This window comes from Eurosta solidaginis, chromosome 5, assembly GCF_040869045.1.
Source record: "Eurosta solidaginis isolate ZX-2024a chromosome 5, ASM4086904v1, whole genome shotgun sequence".
In the NCBI taxonomy this organism is placed as follows: Eukaryota; Metazoa; Arthropoda; class Insecta; order Diptera; family Tephritidae; genus Eurosta; species Eurosta solidaginis.
In genome coordinates this window covers 218,817,040-218,839,085 of record NC_090323.1, presented here as the reverse complement: position 1 = coordinate 218,839,085, position 22,046 = coordinate 218,817,040, and the positions used below count along the sequence as shown (strand labels likewise).

Below are 22,046 nucleotides of genomic sequence, written 5' to 3'. Positions count from 1 at the left end.
AATGTTCCTTATATTGTTGCAAAATGCTTTACCCCAATGGAGTTGCTTTTAGTATTTCACCTAGACTCTTCACAGGTGTACTTGCTACGACAGGTTGAGATTTGTGGCTGCAGCTAAGCGAACTATTTGAAGATTCCAAAAAACAAATAATATAGTCACATACCGACACATCCTCTACCAATAATTATCATTAGTCACATACTGACACACTCTCTACTAATAAATGTCATGCTCTTCTTACTTATACCATTTCCTTTTACACCTTTCCTTCGCTTTCCATATCCGCTCACTTATTAGCTATATTTCCGTAAACAACTTCCAATAAATAAATCTCTTTCTCTTTATTCGCAATTAACAACAACATTACATATTACAGTTACTATTATTAGTTTTAAGCTCATTTTTGTCAACTTAGTTATAAGCATTGCAGAAATTTGGAGATTATTAATAAAGTTTCTTTCGAAAAGAACGGACTTCTTATTATATTTTCCTGCAATAAAAAAAGAAATGCAAAAAATATATATATGTACATTTAACTAAAACCAACGCTTACTTTATTTTCCTTCAAATTGGCTAGCCTTTGCTTAAATTTCATTCTAGTACCAAGCATTGAAACAGGGAAGAGTTCATTAATATTGTCTTCTTTAATTAAAAAGAGGCTCTCAGTGTCCATTCCACAGTCTAAAAATATAAAATCACAATATGTATATTTATGAATATGCACTAGGGTGGGCCCTCTTTTGCAAATTTTCAAACAAAGCAAGAATTTGCGGACCTTTAGCCGTTTCTGGCAGGTTGTCGCATTGCCATATCTTGAAATATTTCCACAGATTACGTTTTCACTACCTAACATAAATTTCCGAAAAGTTCTTGATTTGTTCCTTAATACAAATTTGCCTCCATACAAATATGGTGCACCCTAATATGCACACTTATTAACAAACACACAATTGAAGTTCCTGTTCATAAAAACTTAATTAAATTATCTTACCTATCATTCTTTTGTACACTTCTTCGCCAAAATCCATTTTTCCGCAAATGATGACCTTTAGATTCGTGTTCTCGTACGTCGGAGCTACTGTGGTGCATCTCTGTGGCAGAGAAGTCTCAATTTCACCAGAAGGCAGCAGATCACCACTGGGAACAATAATAAGTATTTGGGTGAATTCTTGGCCAACATCACTCACTACACTGCTCATTTTATTAACGAAATGCTTTAATTAAATATTTATGAAGAAACTTGCGTAATCATCAAAACAAAAAAGCTTTTATTAACAACTCACAATATTATATTGCAAGCGACGCTGAAACTTCGAGAAAACTTACGAATTTATAACGGAAGAGTTGCTGTTGTTCTTTTTTCAACACTTTTCAGTGTTACTTCAACAGTAAAATATTGTTATCAGTATATGTACTTCATGTTTCATGTAGTCGAAGAAGTAAAACCCTTGTTTGCCAGATCGTGCTAATTTGAAAAATTTTCAAAAATTGTTGTTGCTTTGCATGTTAAAATCGATCGTGTGAAATTAACATGAATCGTGTTGCTTAAAAATGACGATTTTTTCTCTGGGTGTTATTAGCTTTTTTAGAAATTGATAAATTTTTCCTGTAGAGTAGTTTTGTGAAATCAACTACTACATTTTTTAATAAACTACTTTTTTCCTGCAAAAAAAATAAATTATTTACTCCGAACACTATCCAAAACTGTTCGCAAGCGGATTCGCAAGGTTGCCCGCCCATTCTGCCATCCACAGTAAAGTCAACGCAATAAATGATAATGGATTACGATTTTTTATGTTTTTTGTTGTTCACAGCCGGTTGCGATTATTTGCTTTTTTATTCTGGTTGTTATCTTTGTATATGTATGCATGTGGATATTTTCCGTTGGCTTTGCGTTCCTATACAACGCGGGTGTCGCTCACTTAAGTGTGTATCACAACCACGGTTGCCACACCATGTTTTCATTTGGGACCAAAATTCATAAAAAAGGACCAAATCTCAGAAAAAAGGACCAAATTTTTGTTTTATTTGATTGTGATACAAGCAATTCACAAAAGTGACGTAGTCGTTGTTAAATATAAAATTTTAGGATGTTTCCATGGTTTCCTATACAAAATTTTAATATTTTAATAAACTTAGTGAATAGGAGACTTAATTCAAACTGCACAAACAAAAACACTACTTTTAGGTATTATATTTCCAAATTCCTAGGATAAGTCTATGCATTCAGTAAATATATGTTTTGAACGCAGTTTTGATGACAAAGCTGTTAGTTGCAACATTATGTTGTTAATTGGAAAGAAATAAAATGTATAGCGCAGTTATATTTTAGTAAGAAAATGCTCAAAAATTGCATTTTGATTTAGCCGAACTATAAGACAACCCAGTAAATCATAAATGATGCTTACTTTTTCCCCTGAACGTTGAAATTTCATACCAAATCCTAGATTTAGTAAGTGTGATTTTTGAAAAACTCACATTTACCGAATCTAGCCCCAGGTTTCAGATTAGAAATCAAACGCCTTAAAAGTATCAACTGTGCAATAACGGAACCTGATTACATTTAAGTAGGCACTAGAAATTAGCTAACAGCGTTGTTATTGAAGTTTATGGGGTTCTGCACTTATGACAATAAAACACAAAACACTTCTTTCGAAATCAAATCTTTTCTACCGCTTACCGCTTTCAAGAAGTCTTCCTGCCTTACTTCCAGTTAGTTTCAAGTATTCGGCGTGCCGTCACACCATAATACTCCTTGAGCACCACAATACTCTTGCAATTTTTACATGGGATTTCTTTGTAAAAAATTTTGAAAGTGTTACCAAACATAAAACCAATTAGTTTTGTTATTTTACTTAGTTTTCAATCCAAATTTTAACTCGACGGCTATCGTAATGGCTCCATCAGTGGAAAGCACTGTCAAATTTCTTAGAGGCACACGTGCATTTGAGAAAAACTTTCTTAGCTCAACTAGTGAAATAAATCTATTGCGAAAAGTGTTTGATAACTGATAAATATCTGGATACTAAAACAAGATTTTTTTCTGATAAGTCCGTGTAATTTATTTGTCCTTAGAACCATCACTTTTCTTATGCCTCGCCTAAAATATCACTTATGTCATTGGTCTGCTACATTTTATTGACTGAGCAATTTTTGTGGTAAGATTTCCATATACATAAGTAAATTGAACATTATATGTGGGTTAATGAAAGTTTGCCAAATGTTGTGGGTTGTGAATTTTAACCTCAGTGAAAAAGGAAGAAAAGTACCAAAATCGTGGCTACTGCCTAAGAAGGACCAAAATTGAAAAAAAGGACCAGCGGGCCAAACGGGGTTGGAAGGGACCATTTTTGGTCCAAATAGACCAAAATTGGAAACCGTGATTCAACACTTAGGTAAAAGAGAAGACATTTGTTAACGCCGAAGTACAAAATGTACTTGTACACAAGGATATTTCAAGTTTGATTTGATAACGGACGTACGTAGTGGCATAAAGGAATAGAGATAGATATAGACTTCCTTATCTCTATCGAAATAATCAGGATCAAAAAATATTTTGATTCAGCCATGCCCGTTCATTGGTCCATTAACACAATAACTTGTGCAAATAATATAAATATAGTTTAAACAAGTAAGGAAGGCTAAGTTTGGGTGTAACCGAACATTACATACTCATCTGAGAGCTTTGGAGACAAAATAAGGGAAAATCACCATTTAGCAAAATGTACCTAGGGTAACTCTGGAATGCGTTTGTATGACATGGGTTTCAAATGGAAGGTATTAAAGAGTATTTTAAAAATGAGTGCGCCATAGTTCCATAGGTGGACGCAATTTCAGGATATCGCCATAACGGTGGACCAGGGGTGACTCTAGAATGTGTTGTAGGATATGGGTATCAAATTAAAGGTATTAATAAGGGTTTTAAAAGGGAGTAGCCCTTAGTTGTATATGTGAAGGCGTTTTCGAGATATCGACCAAAATGTGGACCAGGGTAACCCAGAACATCTTCTGTCAGGTACCGCTAATTTATTTATATATGTCATACCACGAACAGTATTCCTGCGAAGATTCCAAGAGCTTTTGATTTCGCCCTGCAGAACTTTTTCATTTTCTTCTACTTAATTTGGTAGGTGTGACTCCCATTTTACAAAGTTTTTTCTAAAGTTATATTTTGCGTCAATAAACCAATCCAATTACCATGTTTCATCTCTTTTTTCATATTTGGTACAGAATTATGGCATTTTTTTTTTTCATTTTTCGTAATTTTCGATATCGGAAAAATGGGCGTGGTCATAGTCGGATTTCGGCCATATATTATACCAAGATAAAGTGAGTTCAGATAAGTACGTGAACTAAGTTTAGTTAAGATATATCGATTTTTGCTCAAGTTATCGTGTTAACGGCTGAGCGGAAGGACAGACGGTCGACTGTGTATAAAAACTGGGCGTGGCTTCAACCGATTTCGTCCATTTTCACAGAACAGTTATCGTCTTAGAATCTATGCACCTACCAAATTTCACAAGGATTGGTAAATTTTTGTTCGACTTATGGCGTTAAAAGTATCCTAGACAAATTAAATGAAAAAGGGCGGAGTCACGCCCATTTAGAAAAAAATTTATTTTATTTTTGTATTTTGTTGCACCATATCATTACTGGAGTTGAATGTTGGCATAATTTACTTATACACTGTAAAGGTTTTAAATTTTTTGTTAAAATTTGACTTAAAATTTTTTTTTTAAGTGGGCGTGTTCGTCATCCGATTTTGCTAATTTTTATTTAGTACACATATAGTAATAGGAGTAACGTGCCTGCCAAATTTCATCATGATACCTTCAACGACTGCGAAATTACAGCTTGCAAAACTTTTAAATTACCTTCTTTTAAAAGTGGGCGGTGCCATGCCCATTGTCAAAAAATTTACTAATTTTCTATTTGGCGTCATAAGGTCAACGCACCTACCAAGTTTAATCGCTTTATCCGTCTTTGGTAATGAATTATCGCACTTTTTCGGTTTTTCGAAATTTTCGATATCGAAAAAGTTAGCGTGGTTGTATTCCGATTTCGTTCATTTTAAATAACGATCTGAGATGAGCGCCCAGGAGCCTACATACCAAATTTCATCATGATACCTCATAATTTACTCAAGTTATCGTGTTTACGGACGGACGGACACACGGACGGAATGACTAAATGAATTTCTTTTTTCACCCAGATCATTTAGAGCTCTGCTCAGCTGAGTATAAAAACTCAAAAACTTGCAAATATGGTTCCGTTGTAGTTGTAGTATCTATGCATCGTACAGAGGTTCGTATATCCGCTATTAAGCAAACTCGTTGTGTAGCGAGCAATTTAACTACTAGCGCGAGTCTTCAATAATTGCCGCTACTAGATGGGTCTAACTCTCCTTTTCGCGCCTAGCCTAGAGAGTTACAAACAAGCGTACATACAAGTGAAGCTAATATAAGCGTGTTAAAAATGTGATGTCTTTACTCAATTGGGTATAACGGCTTATCTGGACCAAAAATAGATTGGTATTGATAACGGTCACCCATCGGACAATAGCCACGCCAACTTCTTCGATAACGAAAGTTTCGAAAGATCACAAAAATGCGATAATTCATTACCAAAGACCCATAAGCTAATGCAACTTGATATGTGGGTTGACTTTAAGATAGGGAAAAGAAATTTATAAAGAAGATATCATGTTTAAATATGGCATAGAGGTAGCAAGGAATACAGATTTAAAAAATTGTTCAAAATGATCAGGGCCCGGCCCCCTTTTTTGGAAATCACTCTATAATACATAAATAGAACGAAAATCAACCAACCCTGTGGAAATTTGGTATAGGTATATTGTTTTGCTATAGTTTTGAAACTAAGAACATACTTCAGAACCCCATGACAATACAATATCAGGGAAAAACTTTCGCTAGGTGGTCCAGGGATCGCGAAAATTAAAAAAAAACGTCCGAACTTGGAAAGTTTGTTTTCGAGTTCAAAGCAACTTCGTGATAACTCAGGGATCAGAAACTTTGAACGTAGATTTGGGCTTTATTAGGTTCAAGTTTTCAAGCATAACTAACAGGCGCGCAGCCATGGGGTTTTGGGGGTTAATCCCCCCACACAAAGAAATATAAAAAAGAAGGTGAGGTGCCAACCCTAAGTGGCAACCCTACTTAAAATTATCAATAGAAATGCGGAGTAAAATACCTTTCGTTTGATATCCATATTGACATACATATATCATGTAATGCCAAAAAATTACCACGGGTCCCTCCGAAACCGGGGCTCGATTCATAGTAATTCTGTGCGGAACACCGTGAATTTACTGTCAAATATTTCCTTTCATAACATTGAAGTGAGACAACCACTTTTTTAACAGGAATAACTGCTGTTTTAATTTTGGCCACCTAGATTAATCAAATATCCTACCGTGGGTCGGTTTATACACCGGTTAAGAATCATTTTCTGGAACAACTTCAATCACGATTTTTGAAGCATCGCAGTTTGCTCTCAAAAATTTTAAATATTTTTCCAAATAAATGCATAAATCTGACGGACGAACAAACACGGGAGTTCAAAATATGGAGGCAAATAATAAAAGAAGATTAGGCATTATTCTGTAACTAAATAAATAAAAAAAACTGTTTATATGAATTATGCGGGGTTGTCCTTATTGCTTTAAATGTATGAAAAGATTATTTGAAGCAATTTTTAATTTATGCCTTGTCGACTTGTCCGTCCTGATGTCACGTTTTTTAAATTGTTTCCAAATTATTATTTAATAAAAAACTGTTTAGGCTTAATTTATATAAAGAATTTGCTTAAAAGTTTTGTATCTTCTTTTTATTAACGAGATGTGGTATGTGTGGTTCCTATGATAGTGACTGTTTTCCAGCTTCTAAATATGTTAAAAGAGGACAAAGCAGCTGGATATATAATATTAGGTTTCACCCGAGCATAGATTTCCTTACTAGTTTTCATATATTTTCAAGCTTGAAACTTTGCTGGTATTCTGACAGCTTAACCAATTTTCCATAAGTAATATTATTCGTAGTTTTCTATCTTTAAATTATAGCAAGGCTTGTAGCTTTCACTCTGTCGTCAGCCTAAGAATAAATTACAGACACTAAATTTGGGACACAAACCAAATCGTCTGTAGGGTTAAGCGTGAGTCAATGATGGAGACGCTGTCGTGACAGGAGAAAGCTTGGCTCTAGAAAGTATAAGTAATTATCAGTTATCTTTGGATAATATAAGACAATTAAAAAAGGATGCTTTTATAATAAAGTTGGGAATTTCCTATTCATCAAATTTGAATTTCAGTTAATTCTTCTAAATTCTGGGCTTTTTACAAAAACAAAATATTTTCTTTACTGTCTACGTCAATCTATGTTGTTCAGAGTCTAACCTAGCGCTCACTAATTAGAATTGACAATAAACTGAATTTCAGTATTTATAGCTATCATTGCTAGAAAATACAGATTTAGCAAATATATGCAATGTTGATATATAACGTCCATAAATATTAGGGTGTTGTGTATTTAACGGAAATGTTTTTTGATGCGGAAACATATTTTGTCACGGTATGGGGAAATCTAGAATGTATATAAGTGTAGGAATATTATAGGATTTATATGTGAGAATTAAATACTGAATGGGGAGCTACAGAATGTAAGTGTAGGCATAATATATGGAAATATTATGCTGTATTGGGAACTGCAGAATGTACACTGGAAGAAAAAGACTGGTAAAATCAACCGAAATATTGGTCAGTTCAACCAAAATTTCTGTCAATTTTTATCCATCGCAACAAGATGTTGAATCAACTGCGCACAAATCGTTGATTCGTAATTGACAGTTTTAGTAGTCAAATAAAAAAAGAAGTTGTTTCATTATACTTTACCCATAGTTTTATTAAATTAACAATTATTACTGTCGTTCTAAGAATGCCCGTCTAAACTGTTAATATGAAAGGGATTTCTGTTCTTTTGAAATTACCAGTGCAAACTCTTAAATTAACAGAGTTTCATGTCTAAATGACACTACCAGTGAAATCTATTGAAATAACAGATATTTTTGTTTTTTCTAGATCATTAGCGTAAACTTTTACATCAGCAGAGTTTTCTGTTCATATGACATCAATACCTGTGGAAAAAATAAAAGCCGGATAAATATATATCTAAACTTACGTAGTTTTTTTTTTTTTATTTGTATAAATTACACATAAGTACATTTCATTTCTAATGATTTTATTGCTATATTTATTAATATTAATTAAAATAATAATAACTTAAATCTGAATTCAAATAAACAAAACTTGTTGCAAATTACGATCGACAGCTTTGTACGAAAGTATATTGCTATATACATATATATGTAAATATGTGAATACATAAATACGCATGCTTGCTACATATATATTCGCTTGGAGGAGAAGTTGCAAAAGTGTACCCTATAAATATGTAGGTGTCCCGGTATGTACAGTAAATTCAAAAAAGGGTTTTTTCGTTTTGTATTGATAACTGAAAAACTAGTTTTTATTGTTTTCGCAATTTGTGTGTTTTTTCGATTTGATGGTTTTCTTATTTTGGTGTTTTTTTAACAAGTGGCACCATCGTCATAAGTACAAAGTAGAGAGCGCAGTGAGCGTAAAATTATCTTTGAAATTTGCTCATGCATTGACTGTTGATCGCTGTTGAAATGACCAGTGAGATCAGTTGTGTTCACATAAAAATCAGTTAGACTGATTAGGAATCTGTCAATTTTACAGAATTTTGTTAACTTAAGAGCAACAATTTCTCTTCTGTTGAAATGACTAAACTAATTTGTTCGCTTGACAAAAAACTCGGTCGAACTAACCATAATTCGATCAATTTCACCGAATCTCTGTTAAGTCAAGAACAGCAGAACCGATTTTTTGATTTTACTAGCACCATTCCTTTCAGTGTAAGTGTAAGATCCTTACAAAAGATAGGATTAGTATAGGATTAATCCGGGATGTGTCGCAAAGGAATATGCGACTATAGCCAGTTTTGATCTCTTTATAGGGATTGAGGTGGTCTCTTTTGTTCGAGCACGTCCTATGGAGAAACCAATTTTACCTGTTTATACCTGAATGGGTAGTGTCGGACTAGTCCTCTTGATATCCATACGTGTACTGTTGGACAGATCCAATTTCTACACTCTTTTTTTACATTTACGGGTCCTGTTCGAAGCTTCATTTTTTATCCCTACGATAGTATGGGTTGTGTCGTGAATGTCTTCTTTGTATTCCTATGGGTACTGTCAGGTCCTCTTTCTCCGCCTACGGCTACTTTCACATAAATACTCTTTCTACCCGTAGGGGAGCTCCCACTGATTTAAAACTTGTTTTTAAACCTTAATAAAATATTTATAATTTTTTTCATATTGGTATTTTAGAAGAAAACAAGTAAGGAAGGCCAAGTTCGGGTGTAACCGAACATTACATACTCAGTTGAGAGCTATGGAGACAAAATAAAGAAAATCACCATGTAGGAAAATGAACCTAGGGTAACCCTGGAATGTGGTTGTATGACATGTGTATCAAATGGAAGGTATTAAAGAGTATTTTAAGAGAGAGTAGGCTATAGCTCTATGGATGGACGCCATTTACGGATATCGCCATAAAGGTGGACCAGGGCTGACTCTAGAATTTGTTTGTACGATATGGGTATCAAATTAAAGGTGGTAATGAGTATTTTAAAAGGGAATGGGCTTTAGTTCTATAGGTGAACACCTTTTCGAGAAATCGCCATAAAGGTGGACCAGGGGTGACTCTAGAATATGTTTGTACGATATGGGTATCAAATGAACGGTGTTAAAGAGTATTTTCAAAGGGAGTGATTCAAAGGGAGTGATCCTTAGTTCCATAGGTGGACGCCGTTTCGAGATATCGCCATAAAGGTGGACCAGGGGTGACTCTAGAATGTGTTTGTACGATATGGGAATCAAATGAAAGGTGTTACTGAGCATTTTAAGAGGGAGTGGACCTTAGGTCTATCGGTGGACGCCTTTTCGAGATATCGCCATTAAGGTGGGCCAGGGGTGGCTCTAGAATGTGTTTGTACGATATGGGTATCAAATTAAAGGTGGTAATGAGTATTTTAAAAGGGAATGGGCTTTAGTTCTATAGGTGAACACCTTTTCGAGAAATCGCCATAAAGGTGGACCAGGGGTGACTCTAGAATATGTTTGTACGATATGGGTATCAAATGAACGGTGTTAATGAGTATTTTCAAAGGGAGTGATTCAAAGGGAGTGATCCTTAGTTCCATAGGTGGACGCCGTTTCGAGATATCGCCATAAAGGTGGACCAGGGGTGACTCTAGAATGTGTTTGTACGATATGGGAATCAAATGAAAGGTGTTACTGAGCATTTTAAGAGGGAGTGGGCATTAGGTCTATAGGTGGACGCCTTTTCGAGATATCGCCATTAGGGTGGGCCAGGGGTGACTCTAGAATGTTTGTACGATATGGGTATCAAACGAAAGGTGTTACTGAGCATTTTAAGAGGGAGTGGGCATTAGGTCTATAGGTGGACGCCTTTTCGAGATATCGCCATTAGGGTGGGCCAGGGGTGACTCTAGAATGTTTGTACGATATGGGTATCAAACGAAAGGTGTTACTGAGCATTTTAAGAGGGAGTGGGCATTAGGTTTATAGGTGGACGCCTTTTCGAGAAATCGCCATTAAGGTGGGCCAGGGGTGACTCTAGAATGTGTTTGTACGATATGGATATCAAATTAAAGGTATTAATGAGGGTTTTAAAAGCGAGTGGCCCTTAGATGTATATGTGAAGGCGTTTTCGCGATATCGACCAAAATGTGGACCAGATGATCCAGAAAATCATCTGTCGAGTACTGCTAATTTATTTATATATGCAATACCACTAGCAGTATTCCTGCCAAGATTCCAAGGGCTGTTCATTTCGCCATGTAGAACTTTTTCATTTTCTTCTACTTAATATGGTAGGTGTCACACCCATTTTACAAAGTTTTTCCCAAAGTTATATTTTGCGTCAATAAACCAATCCAATTACCATGTTTCAAACCTTTTTTCGTATTTGGTATAGAATTATGGCATTTTTTTCATTTTTCGTAATTTTCGATATCGATAAAGTGGGCGTGGTTATGGTCGGATTTCGGCCATTTTTTATACCAAGATAAAGTGAGTTCAGATAAGTACGTGGACTAAGTTTAGGTGTTTGCTCAAGTTATTGTGTTACCGGCCGAGCGGAAGGACAGACGATGGACTGTGCATAAAAACTGGGCATGGCTTCCACCGATTTCGCCCATTTTCACAGAAAACAGTTACCGTCATAGAATCTATGCCCCTACCAAATTTAAGAAGGATTGGTAAATTTTTGTTCGACTTATGGCATTAAAAGTATTCTAGACAAACTAAATGAAAATGGGCGGAGCCACGCCCATTTTGAAATTTTCTTTTATTTTTGTATTTTGTTGCATCATATCATTACTGGAGTTTAATTTTGACTTATTTTACTTATATACAGTAAAGATATTAAATTTATTGTTAAAAATTGGAATTTAAAAAAAATTTTTTTAACTTTTTAAATATAAACGAGCTCTAGGCCAAATATTTGTATATTCTTAATAAAACACAATACGTGAATTTTTGATATATTATTTAATTTGTCGATATTTCGACTTCAGTCTGAAGTCATCATCAGGACTAGGTACGAAAAGAACAAACATACATATTAAAATCATAAAAATACACATTTGCACAAGTACAGAACTTACATTTTTGAATGCAATATGTCGACTAGTGTAACAAAAATATAAGTTTACGAACAGTGCAAAGCAAATAACAATAAAATGTAAATAACACATAGCCGTTATCATAAACAAAAAATGAACATAAGCAGAAAGTTATCTAAATGAGTAGTGAGCGCCGCTCAAGTGATATCAGCTGCAGCCTGCAGGTGAACTCTTTGGTAAACAGTGGGAGATGCTCTTATCTATTATTGTTGTTGTTGTTGATCAGCTGCCTAAAGGCAGAGGCAATACCAATTGTATCAGATTTGAAGTTCATGCGTTTGTCGCTGGGTGTATTTATTATGTGCAGCATCTCTAATATGTAGCGTTTGTTGTAATTCCCCTCTTGCTGTAGAATTTCTACATTTTCTAAATTGGGAGAGTGTCCAGTTTCTCTGCAATGCTGTGGTAGCGCCGTTTTGCCATCATTAGGGTTGTTGCGATTTTACTGGCATATGCTGATGACATTGATATCATCGGCCTAAACACCCGCGCTGTTAGTTCTGCTTACTCCAAGCTGGAAAAAGAAGCGGTAAAGATGGGTTTGATGGTGAATGAGGACAAAACGAAGTACCTGCTGTCATCGAGCAAAGAGTCAGCGCATATGAGCCTTGGCAACCACGCTACTGTTGGCAGCCATAATTTCGAAATAGTAAAAGACTTCGTTTATTTGGGAACCAACATCAACACTAGCAACAACATCAGCACTGAAATCCAGCGAAGAATCAATCTTGCCAATAAATGCTACTTTGGACTAGGTAGGCAATTGAAAAGTAAAGTCCTCTCTCGGCGAACGAAAATCATACTCTACAAGTCACTTATCGTACCCGTCCTGCTATATGGGGCAGAAGCATGGACCATGACAACAGCAGATGAAGCGGCTTTGGGAGTGTTCGAGAGAAAAGTTCTTCGAAAGATTTATGGACCTCTACGCGTTGGCGGTGGCGAGTACAGAAGAAGATTTAATGATGAGCTGTACGAGCTATACGCAGACATCAACATAGTCCAGCGAATTAAAACGCAGCGACTGCGCTGGCTAGGCCATGTTATGCGAATGAAAGATGATGCTCCGGCCAAGAAAGTGTTTCTATCGGAACCCGCCTATGGAAGCAGAGGTAGAGGGCGGCCCCCACTCCGTTGGAAGGACCAGGTGGAAAACGATTTAAACTCCCTTGGTGTGACCAATTGGCGCCGGTTGGCGGAGCGAAGGAGCGACTGGCGCGCCTTGTTGGACGGCCATAACCGTTTAGACGGTTAAGCGCCAATTATTATGCGTGTAGGAAATTCATTATTTTCTAGAACGTTTATTATTATTTTAATGTTTTCTTTATGATAAACTTCATCGCTGATCGAGAGAACTCTGTTGATAAAATTTCTGGCCGTATTCACTATTGTAGATTTGTCATGTTTAGAATTAAAGTTAATTAATCTACCTGAAGCGGTAGGTTTTTTATACCAATCAAAACATAATTGGTTATTCTTTTTTATAACAAGAGTATCGAGAAACGGTAGTTTTCCGTCCTTCTCCACCTCAATTGTAAATTTAATACTCCTGTTGTATCCATTTAGAATATTTAGCAATTCTTCCACCGTATCAGTTTTCACAATTGCGAAAAGGTCATCGACGTATTTGGTAAGCAAACGTGGCTTATAAGGGGAGTCATCTTCAAATTTCTCCAGTAATTATTCCATTACAATGTCTGCTATGACGGGGGATGCTGGGGAACCCATGGGCATACCGCAGCGTTGCTCATAAATTTTATTGTTTAATTTAAAATATCTATTATCTCTAATGCAGAAACGAACAACTTCTAGAAAAAGTTCTTTTGTGAGTGTGGTGTGGCTCTTTATCTGGTTCCACTTAGATGCTATAATTTCTAAGGCATGATCTACGGGAATGCTGGGAAAAAGTGAGATGACATCAAATGACACGAGACTCTCATCATCATATATGTATGTATCTTTTATTTTGTTTTTAAATTCAATTAAGTCTTTTACGTTATATTTGGACGATTTGGTTATGTTTGTGAGAATATTAACCACATACTTGCATAAATTGTACATACGGGCATAAAACGAATATTAAAAATCACAACAACCCTAATGATGGCAAAACGGCGCTAACACAGCATTGCAGAGAAACTGGACACTCTCCCAATTTAGAAAATGTAGAAATTCTACAGCAAGAGAGGAATTACAACAAACGCTACATATTAGAGATACTGCACATAATAAATACACCCAGCGACAAACGCATGAACTTCAAATCTGATACAATTGGTATTGCCTCTGCCTTTAGCAAAAATTTTGGAATATAAAGATATTGCATGCGCGAACTTCGGTGGAAAGCAGCGGACCGTAACAAAATTCTAGTAGGTCACTTCCACCACACCACAAATTTTAACACAATTTTTAACATAATTTAAGCACATAAATACACTGATTGGAGTTTTAGAGAGTAAAAATGTGAATTCTGAACACATTAGCTGAATAAAAAGTGTACAAATAATTGTTAAATAACAAATACAGACAGTGGTAGTTTAACAAATTCTGCTGTTGTAAGTGGTGAATGTGACCTACTAGAATTTTGTGAAGCTTGCCTCACACTATTTTTCGTCTATGCAATGTCTCTATATTTTATCGTTTCTGCCTTTAGGCAGCTGATCAACAACAACAACAATAATAGATAAGAGCATCTCCCACTGTTTACAAAAGAGTTCACCTGCAGGCTGCAGCTGATATCACTTGAGCGGCGCTCACTACTCATTTAGATAACTTTCTGCTTATGTTCATTTTTTGTTTATGATAACGGCCGTGTGTTATTTACATTTTATTGTTATTTGCTTTGCACTGTTCGTAAACTTATATTTTTGTTACACTAGTCGACATATTGCATTCAAAAATGTAAGTTCTGTACTTGTGCAAATGTGTATTTTTAGGATTTTAATATGTATGTTTATTCTTTTCGTACCTAGTCCTGATGATGACTTCAGACTGAAGTCGAAATATCGACAAATTAAATAATATAATTATATATCAAAAATTCACGTATTGTGTTTTATTAAGAATATACAAATATTTGGCCTAGAGCTCGTTTATATTTAAAAAGTTATAATTCAAAGGCCGTAAACAACAAAAATAAAAAATTTTTTTTTAAAAGTGGGCGTGTTCTTCATCCTAATTTGCTAATTTTTATTTAGCACATATAAAGTAATAGTAGTAACGTTCCTGCCAAATTTCATCATGCAAAACTTTTAAATTACCTTCTTGTAAAAGTGGGCGGTGCCACGCCCATTTTCCAAAATCTTACTAATTTTCTATTCTGCGCCATAACGTCAATGCATCTACCAAGTTTCATCGCTTTATCCGCCTTTGGCAATGAATTATAGCATTTTTTCGGTTTTTCGAAATTTTCGATATCGAAAAAGTGGGCGTGGTTATAGTCCGATATCGTTCATTTTAAATAGCGATCTGAGATGAGTGCCCAGGAATCTGCATACCAAATATCATCAAGATACCTCAAAATTTACTCAAGTTATCGTGTTAGCGGACAGACGGACGAACGGACGGACATGGCTTAATCAAATTTTTTTTCGATACTGATGATTTTGATATATGGAAGTCTATATCTATCTCGATTCCTTTATAGCTGTACAACCAACCGTTATCCAATCAAAGTTAATATACTCTGTGAGCTCTGCTCAACTGAGTATAAAAAACGAATTCTTCGTGGATGAAACATAGGGTAGTGGTACATAAGTTAGGCTCGGTATGAGGCTACGCATTTTCCTGACATAATTCGTTTAGTTTCTCCTTAATGTTCTTTATTTTCCCCATTTTCTTGCTGATTTTTATTGTTTCTTGAAATTAGCTTCATAAATTTTAAACTGACGGATCCCAACTGTACCCAGAAGGTCTAGAGGGTATCAATTATACCCCAGTCTATACAAAAGAAATATATCCGCAGATAAGTCTCTCTAGATATTAATCGCACGATTTTTTGCAGGGTAGTGACAGTAGGAAAGAAAAGAATAAAAACCATAGCTCAATCCAGAGGGCGTGTAATCGATTTATTATGGCAGTTTTAACGGGTTTTTTTATCGCTAACAATCGTTATCGACGAGTTATCGATTTTCTATCCCGTTACTAATGGTTTTTATCACCGTACTATCGACTAGGTATATACGAGTTATCATTTCATATCGAACTAATATCGATTTGTTATCAAAAAATATCGATATGTTCTCAAAACGTTATCGATTTGTTTTCGCAGTGTAACCGATTTTCTGTCGACGTGTTATTAGGGAGTTATCGTTATCGAAAAAATGTCGGTTATTATCGACATGTTATCAATTTATTATCGATGCTGATTTGCTTTGTTACCGAAGTGTTCTCGGCGTACGTGTATCATCGCGGTTTGTACTCGAAAAATATGGATTTGTTTTCAAATCGTTATGGATTTATTTTCGGAGGATAACTGATTTATTTGAAAGAGTTTTCGAAGTATTGCCGTTATTGACGAAATATCCGTTTGTAATCGGCATGCTATCAATTTATTATCTATGAACTTTTTGCTTTGTGATTTACATCTCTAACTTCATGAGTACTATATACTTACTCAGATTTGTTATCGAAAATTATCAAATGGTTATCAAAATGCTATCAATTTGTTTTCGGAGTGTTACCGATTTGCTATCGCGGTGTTACAGATTTGTGATCGCTAGTTAACGGAGTGCGTTATTGTTTCTAATCAGCATGTGATAGGTTTATTATCGACGAGTTATCGCTTTGTTACCGAAGTATTCTGGACGTATGTCTGTATACTTACATTTCTAACTTCACGGGTATGCCATTTTTATGTAAGCTAACAACTTGAGGCCCAGACACATTCGACTTTTGCGTCTGTGTGACATAGCTCGTTTCCATACATTTTTCGATACTTTCAAGCATATTGTAACGAAATTCGGGAAATTCCGCTTATTTGCCACCTTCTGCTAACGTTCGAATCGCTAAATTATTGAATAAATAACTCCAATATGCAAAAATGCAAAATGGTCTTTATTAGACTACTTTGAGAGTACTTCACAATAACACTTATACTTCATAACCAATAGCGTGCTTAAATCAAAGTTGATTAGTCGTGCCTCAGCTTGCGCTGCTTTTATACCCTTTGTTTCCTCGTTCACCCATTTCTCCTGAAGTCTAGTAATTTCGCGAACCTTATGCTTGGTTACCAGCCATATACATGTATATTTGTTTATGCGTGTGTATGGGTGAATAACTACTTCTACTGATGAATACGTGTGTGCGTGAGTAATCTCTTCGTCGTCTTCTATATATGTGTGTAAATGATGATTAATGTATTTATGTAGCTTGCTTTAATGTTTTTTTTGTTGTGCATTTACTCAATAACAGCTTAGTGATGTTAAAATTCGCCACAATATGATCTACGTTTGTTTCGGGAGTATAAACTACCTCAAATATGATGCTACATCTGAAGTCATAATACCTTGGGCATTCGAAGAAGATGTTTGAACTGGCAAGGGTATTTTTTAAAACAGTTAAGAACTGAGTCAGGTTGAAATCTACTTCCGCGTGCGTTCGTGTCGGCCAGCGCTTCAGGGCGGGGATGCACCGATGTGTCCAGCGCCCTTTAGTCGAGTTATTCCATCTCAGCTGCCAGTTTTGTATGCTGACTTCTAGTTCTTCGGAGCGTGTATTTTTTTTACTTCTTAGAAATCATTACTACTTCATTTGACAATATGTCGATTGGATGTATTCCTAATATTACTAGTGCCGGCTCATTTGAGACGGTTTTAAACAAACTGTGTTCTAGAGTAGTAAACTGCAACTGCTACAATTTGCAGTTTCTTGTTGACCTTTGATTTGCGTACGGCTAGGTTAGGTTGAACTGCCTGGTCGGTGAGAACCTCACATAGACTGCATGAGTTTCTAGTGTTCCTTACGGTTATATAGAAGTATATAACGTAGCCTAAGTGGGAGTGTCTTCTTTTGTATGACATATAAGTACCTCACCACCATACCAATGGTATATGTTTGTTATGAATCCCATTAATAATCAATACCTTTCTTCTTATATTTCAGAGCTATTGAGCCAAGACCAAATTGGAAAATTTATTTTATAACAGAAAGCAAAATTGGATAATTGTAATCAGTACAATGGAATTTAATAAAAATCGAAAGTGTACTACTTATATCTGAGTATTTCAAAATTATTATTTCAAGTACTGCATATACGACGCTTCAGTGTAAAAAATGCATTTATTGAATGATAATGAAATTAACTCAAGTGAGAAAGGAAGTTTAAATTTAAATAAAAATCAGATAATAGAGAATTTAAGTGTTTATGGTGTCAGTAGCAAATCGGTTAGAGGTGCACAAATAATAGGAAAAACGTCAACATTGTCACCCGACAGTTGTGCTTCATCAACTGATTCCGGTATAATTATTACTGACAACACGAGAACATACAACAACAACGAGAGCAACAATTACACAAACTTACACAGCAACGATAAAAATGCAAACAACCATAACACCAACAACAATTGCAATAGTAAAAGTAGCAATACATCATATGATAAAAGCAACAACAACAATATGGAAAGTGATAATCATAATGATAAGCGGCGACATAGCGAAGACAATTTGAAAGCAAATAAAAATTTTTCAATTAATAATAAAATTGATAAAGATAACATAAATATTGAAAATGTGATTAATATTGCTGCGGGCATCAATAATATGCGACGTCCGCGTCATTCAACCACCAGTAGAACGTCTTCCAAGCATAATTCGCCCGCTCTATCTATACGTAGTAATACAATATCGGTTATATCGATAGATGAAAATGCCATTGATTCGAGTGTTGTTGATTCCGATTCAGATTACGAGGGCCAACACAGTGATTATATTGTTAAGAAGCTCGGACAACAAACAACTTACAAGCCGGACCATCCTAATTTGCTACATATTAATGAAGGCATGCAAGTTTTAGGTCAAACGATAAGTCCTGGTTCTTTACCACCGACAGCTGTACCGCTAACTCAGTGTTTAATTAATGGTGGAACACTACCCACATTATCCCCGCCAATGTCACCAAATACAGCACAAATCGGTAGTATTGCACTATCAAATTCGACTGATGTTACTTTCGGCGACAAGCATTTTTACGAAGGTCCAGTGACGATTCAACAAATTGTCATTGATAGTCGGAATAAACGGAAAAATGGAGAATATGACGGAAAAGATAAGCCAGCACACAGTAGTGATGGTTCTGATCCAGGTAAGTGCTATCATATTCTTATTAGGGTGGGTCGGTTTGTCTGGACGAAAGTTTCACCGATATCGCGCCATCGATTTTTCGATAGGATTTGGGCTCAGGAAAAAAAGATCCACTACGCATACTCAAAAAAAATAATTTTCGAACCTGCGAAATTTCGTTTTTTTGACCTTTTATCGACTTTGATTTTTAAGGCTTTTTTCATGACGTACTAAAAAAATTTTCATTTGATTGTAAAATTTTCATGTACATATACCCTGTCCGAACCAAAAATGTTCCCCAAAAACGTTGGCGATAACAGTTTTTTGACAAAAAAAAAACAAAAAATAGCGGACATTTTTGGGTCGGACAGGGTATACATATGAAAATTTTTTAGCAGGTCATGAAAAAAACCTTAAAAATCAAAATCGAAAAAAGTAAAAAAATGAAATTTCGCAGGCTCGAAAATTATTTTTTTGGGTATGCGTAGTGGAACTTTTTTTCCTGTGCCCAAATCCTATCGAAAAATCGATGGCGCGATATCGGTTAACTTTCGTCCATACAAATCGACCCAACACATTGCTTATATTAGCTTGACTTGTGCATGTTACGTATACGCACCGGCAGCCGTGTAATTTGTTGGTTTTCAATGGAGCTTACGATTTCTTCCTGACGGCCGCCTGTCGCACTGAAGGTTTTGGGCTCATGTCCCGGAAAAAGCAATGCTTAAAACTTAGGCAACACGACTATCAATTAAGCTCCCTGATGGAACCTACTCAAGGACTGAGGAAGAAAGAGCACGTGCCCTGCTTGCAGCTCATTTCCCGGACGCATCCTCGGATACCTCAACGGAGGAGGCTCGAGAAGGGAGACCAACACCCACAGATTGGAACCTCGCTAAAGAACTCTTCAACGATGGCACAGTTAAGTGGGCAGTAAAGTCTTTCCAGAGCTACAAGTCTCCGGGAGTGGATGGTATATATCCAGCCTTTCTGCAGCAGGGCGAGGAATTGATCCCACACCTGGTCAGGATTATGAGGGATAGCCTCGCACTGGCATACATCCCGACGGTGTGGAGAAGAGCAAAAGTGGTCTTTATACCTAAGGTGGCTAAAAAGGACTACTCCAGTCCTAAGTCCTTTAGGCCTATAAGCCTGAAATCCTTTGCTCTCAAAGCAATGGAGAAGATTGTAGTCCATGAGATTAGATCAAAGGCTCTCGTTAGAGTGCCACTACATAAAGATCAGCATGCATACAGAACAGGCAGGTCGACAGAAACTGCACTGTATCAGCTGTCCACAGAAATCCAAAGTGCGCTCGAGTGCGGGGAGATAACTCTATGCGCATTTTTGGACATAGAGGGGGCTTTCGACAACACGACACACGAAAGTGTGAATCGGGTACTCGAGAGAAGAGAGATACAGCGTCCAATCCGTATGTGGATAAATGCCTTATTGCGCACGAGGATTGCCGAAACCTCAAGTGGGGACGGTACAGTAGAGATTAAAACAACGAAAGGATGTCCACAAGGGGGCGTCCTGTCACCCCTGCTGTGGAGCCTGGTAGTAGATGAACTTCTACAGAGGCTCTCAGACAACGGAATCCGATGTCAGGGGTACGCGGATGATATTATCATTGTAAGGAGCAGATTTGAGAGCACCCTTTGCGACATAATGCAAAGGGCATTGAGGTTAACGAAAGAATGGTGTACTGAGGTAGGGCTAAGCATCAACCCTAACAAGACATCCATTGTGCCCTTTACCAGGAAAAGGAAACTGGAAGGGATTAGGCAAATCACAATGGATGGAGTACAGATGGAGTACACGTCTGAGGTGAAATACTTGGGAGTCACGTTTGACTCTAAGCTCTTATGGAAGAAACACGTCGACAACACCATATCAAAGGCTACAAGAGCAATAATGGTGTGCAGACGTATTGCAGGAAGATCCTGGGGATGCAGCCCAAAGATCCTAAGATGGATGTACACTATGATAGTGAGACCTATCATAGTGTACGGAGCAGTTGCGTGGGCATCAAGAACAACCATGGTGACCGTACAAAAATCGCTCACGAAGCTTCAACGCTTAGCGTGTGTCTGCATTACGGGAGCCATGCGAACATGCCCGACGGCAGCAATAGAAGTGCTGCTTGAGTTAACGCCTCTACATATAATAATTGAGCAGGCAGCCAGGAGTACTTTAGTAAACATAGCTAAAGAGGGATGTGGAAGAGGCAAAGTGATACAGTCACGGAGCATGGCGAAGCTGCAGGAGCAGATTCCACTTATCCAACTTCCCAGAGATGATACGAGGAAGATAATTAAGTTTGAGAAGCGCTTCAAAATAGAGCTGGGGAACAAATGTACGTGGGACACCTCCAGGATTGAAGCGCTTCACCAGGAACACACTATAATATGGTACACCGATGGCTCGAAGACACCGGAGGGCATAGGAGCGGGGATCTTCGGCCCCCGAACCAAAATATCCCTACCACTCGGAAAATATCCGAGCATCTTCCAGGCCGAAGTTGTTGCCATAATCCGGTGTGCAGAGATAAATTTACAGCGGGGATATACCAACGAGAAAATCGTTATACTCAGCGACAGTCAGGCTGCACTCAAGGCATTAGCTTCGGTTGAGATCAAATCATCAACAGTCCTTGAGTGCGTGGAGAGGTTAAACAATCTAGGAGTCAACAACACCATCCGTCTGGCATGGGTACCTGGACACAGAGGAGTGGATGGTATCGAGCGAGCCGACGAGCTTGCCAAGTTGGCAGCGGCCGGAAAGCCAATAGGACCCGAGCCTATGGTGCCAATAGGGTCACATACAATAAGGGAGGACTTTATACAAAAGGAGGCGTGCCTCAGAGAACAACACTGGCGCGAGAGTCCAGGATTTCGGCAGGCAAAGGCACTAATAGGAGGGTACAACTCGAAGCGATATAAGGCTATGATTAACCTC

The 22,046-nt window shown here is 36.9% G+C and overlaps 2 protein-coding genes across 11 annotated transcripts in view; one reads left to right on the top strand and one right to left on the bottom strand.

The window, feature by feature from the left end:
• PGRP-LC (Peptidoglycan recognition protein LC) overlaps positions 1 to 22,046 on the top strand; it is a 97,923-nt gene that overhangs the window by 35,816 nt on the left and 40,061 nt on the right. For all 8 annotated transcript variants that reach the window (XM_067788377.1, XM_067788376.1, XM_067788381.1 and 5 more), the window contains exon 2: positions 17,907 to 19,107. In XM_067788377.1, the coding sequence (XP_067644478.1) occupies positions 18,078 to 19,107 (1,030 nt within the window). In that variant the 5' untranslated portion in view covers positions 17,907 to 18,077. The remainder of the gene's footprint in view (positions 1 to 17,906; positions 19,108 to 22,046) is intronic.
• Positions 191 to 1,763, bottom strand: LOC137252524 (uncharacterized). Of its 3 annotated transcripts, none has more exons than XM_067788382.1 (4): positions 1,327 to 1,763; positions 992 to 1,239; positions 554 to 681; positions 191 to 490 (listed from the first exon to the last, which is right to left on the bottom strand). In XM_067788382.1, the coding sequence occupies exons 2-4, from the start codon at positions 1,197 to 1,199 to the stop codon at positions 416 to 418; spliced, it is 411 nt and encodes a 136-aa protein (XP_067644483.1). In that variant the 5' UTR covers positions 1,200 to 1,239; positions 1,327 to 1,763; the 3' UTR covers positions 191 to 415. The 3 variants fall into 3 exon arrangements, with proteins under 3 accessions (XP_067644483.1, XP_067644484.1, XP_067644485.1); XM_067788383.1 differs by having other exon boundaries at positions 992 to 1,214; XM_067788384.1 differs by having other exon boundaries at positions 992 to 1,191.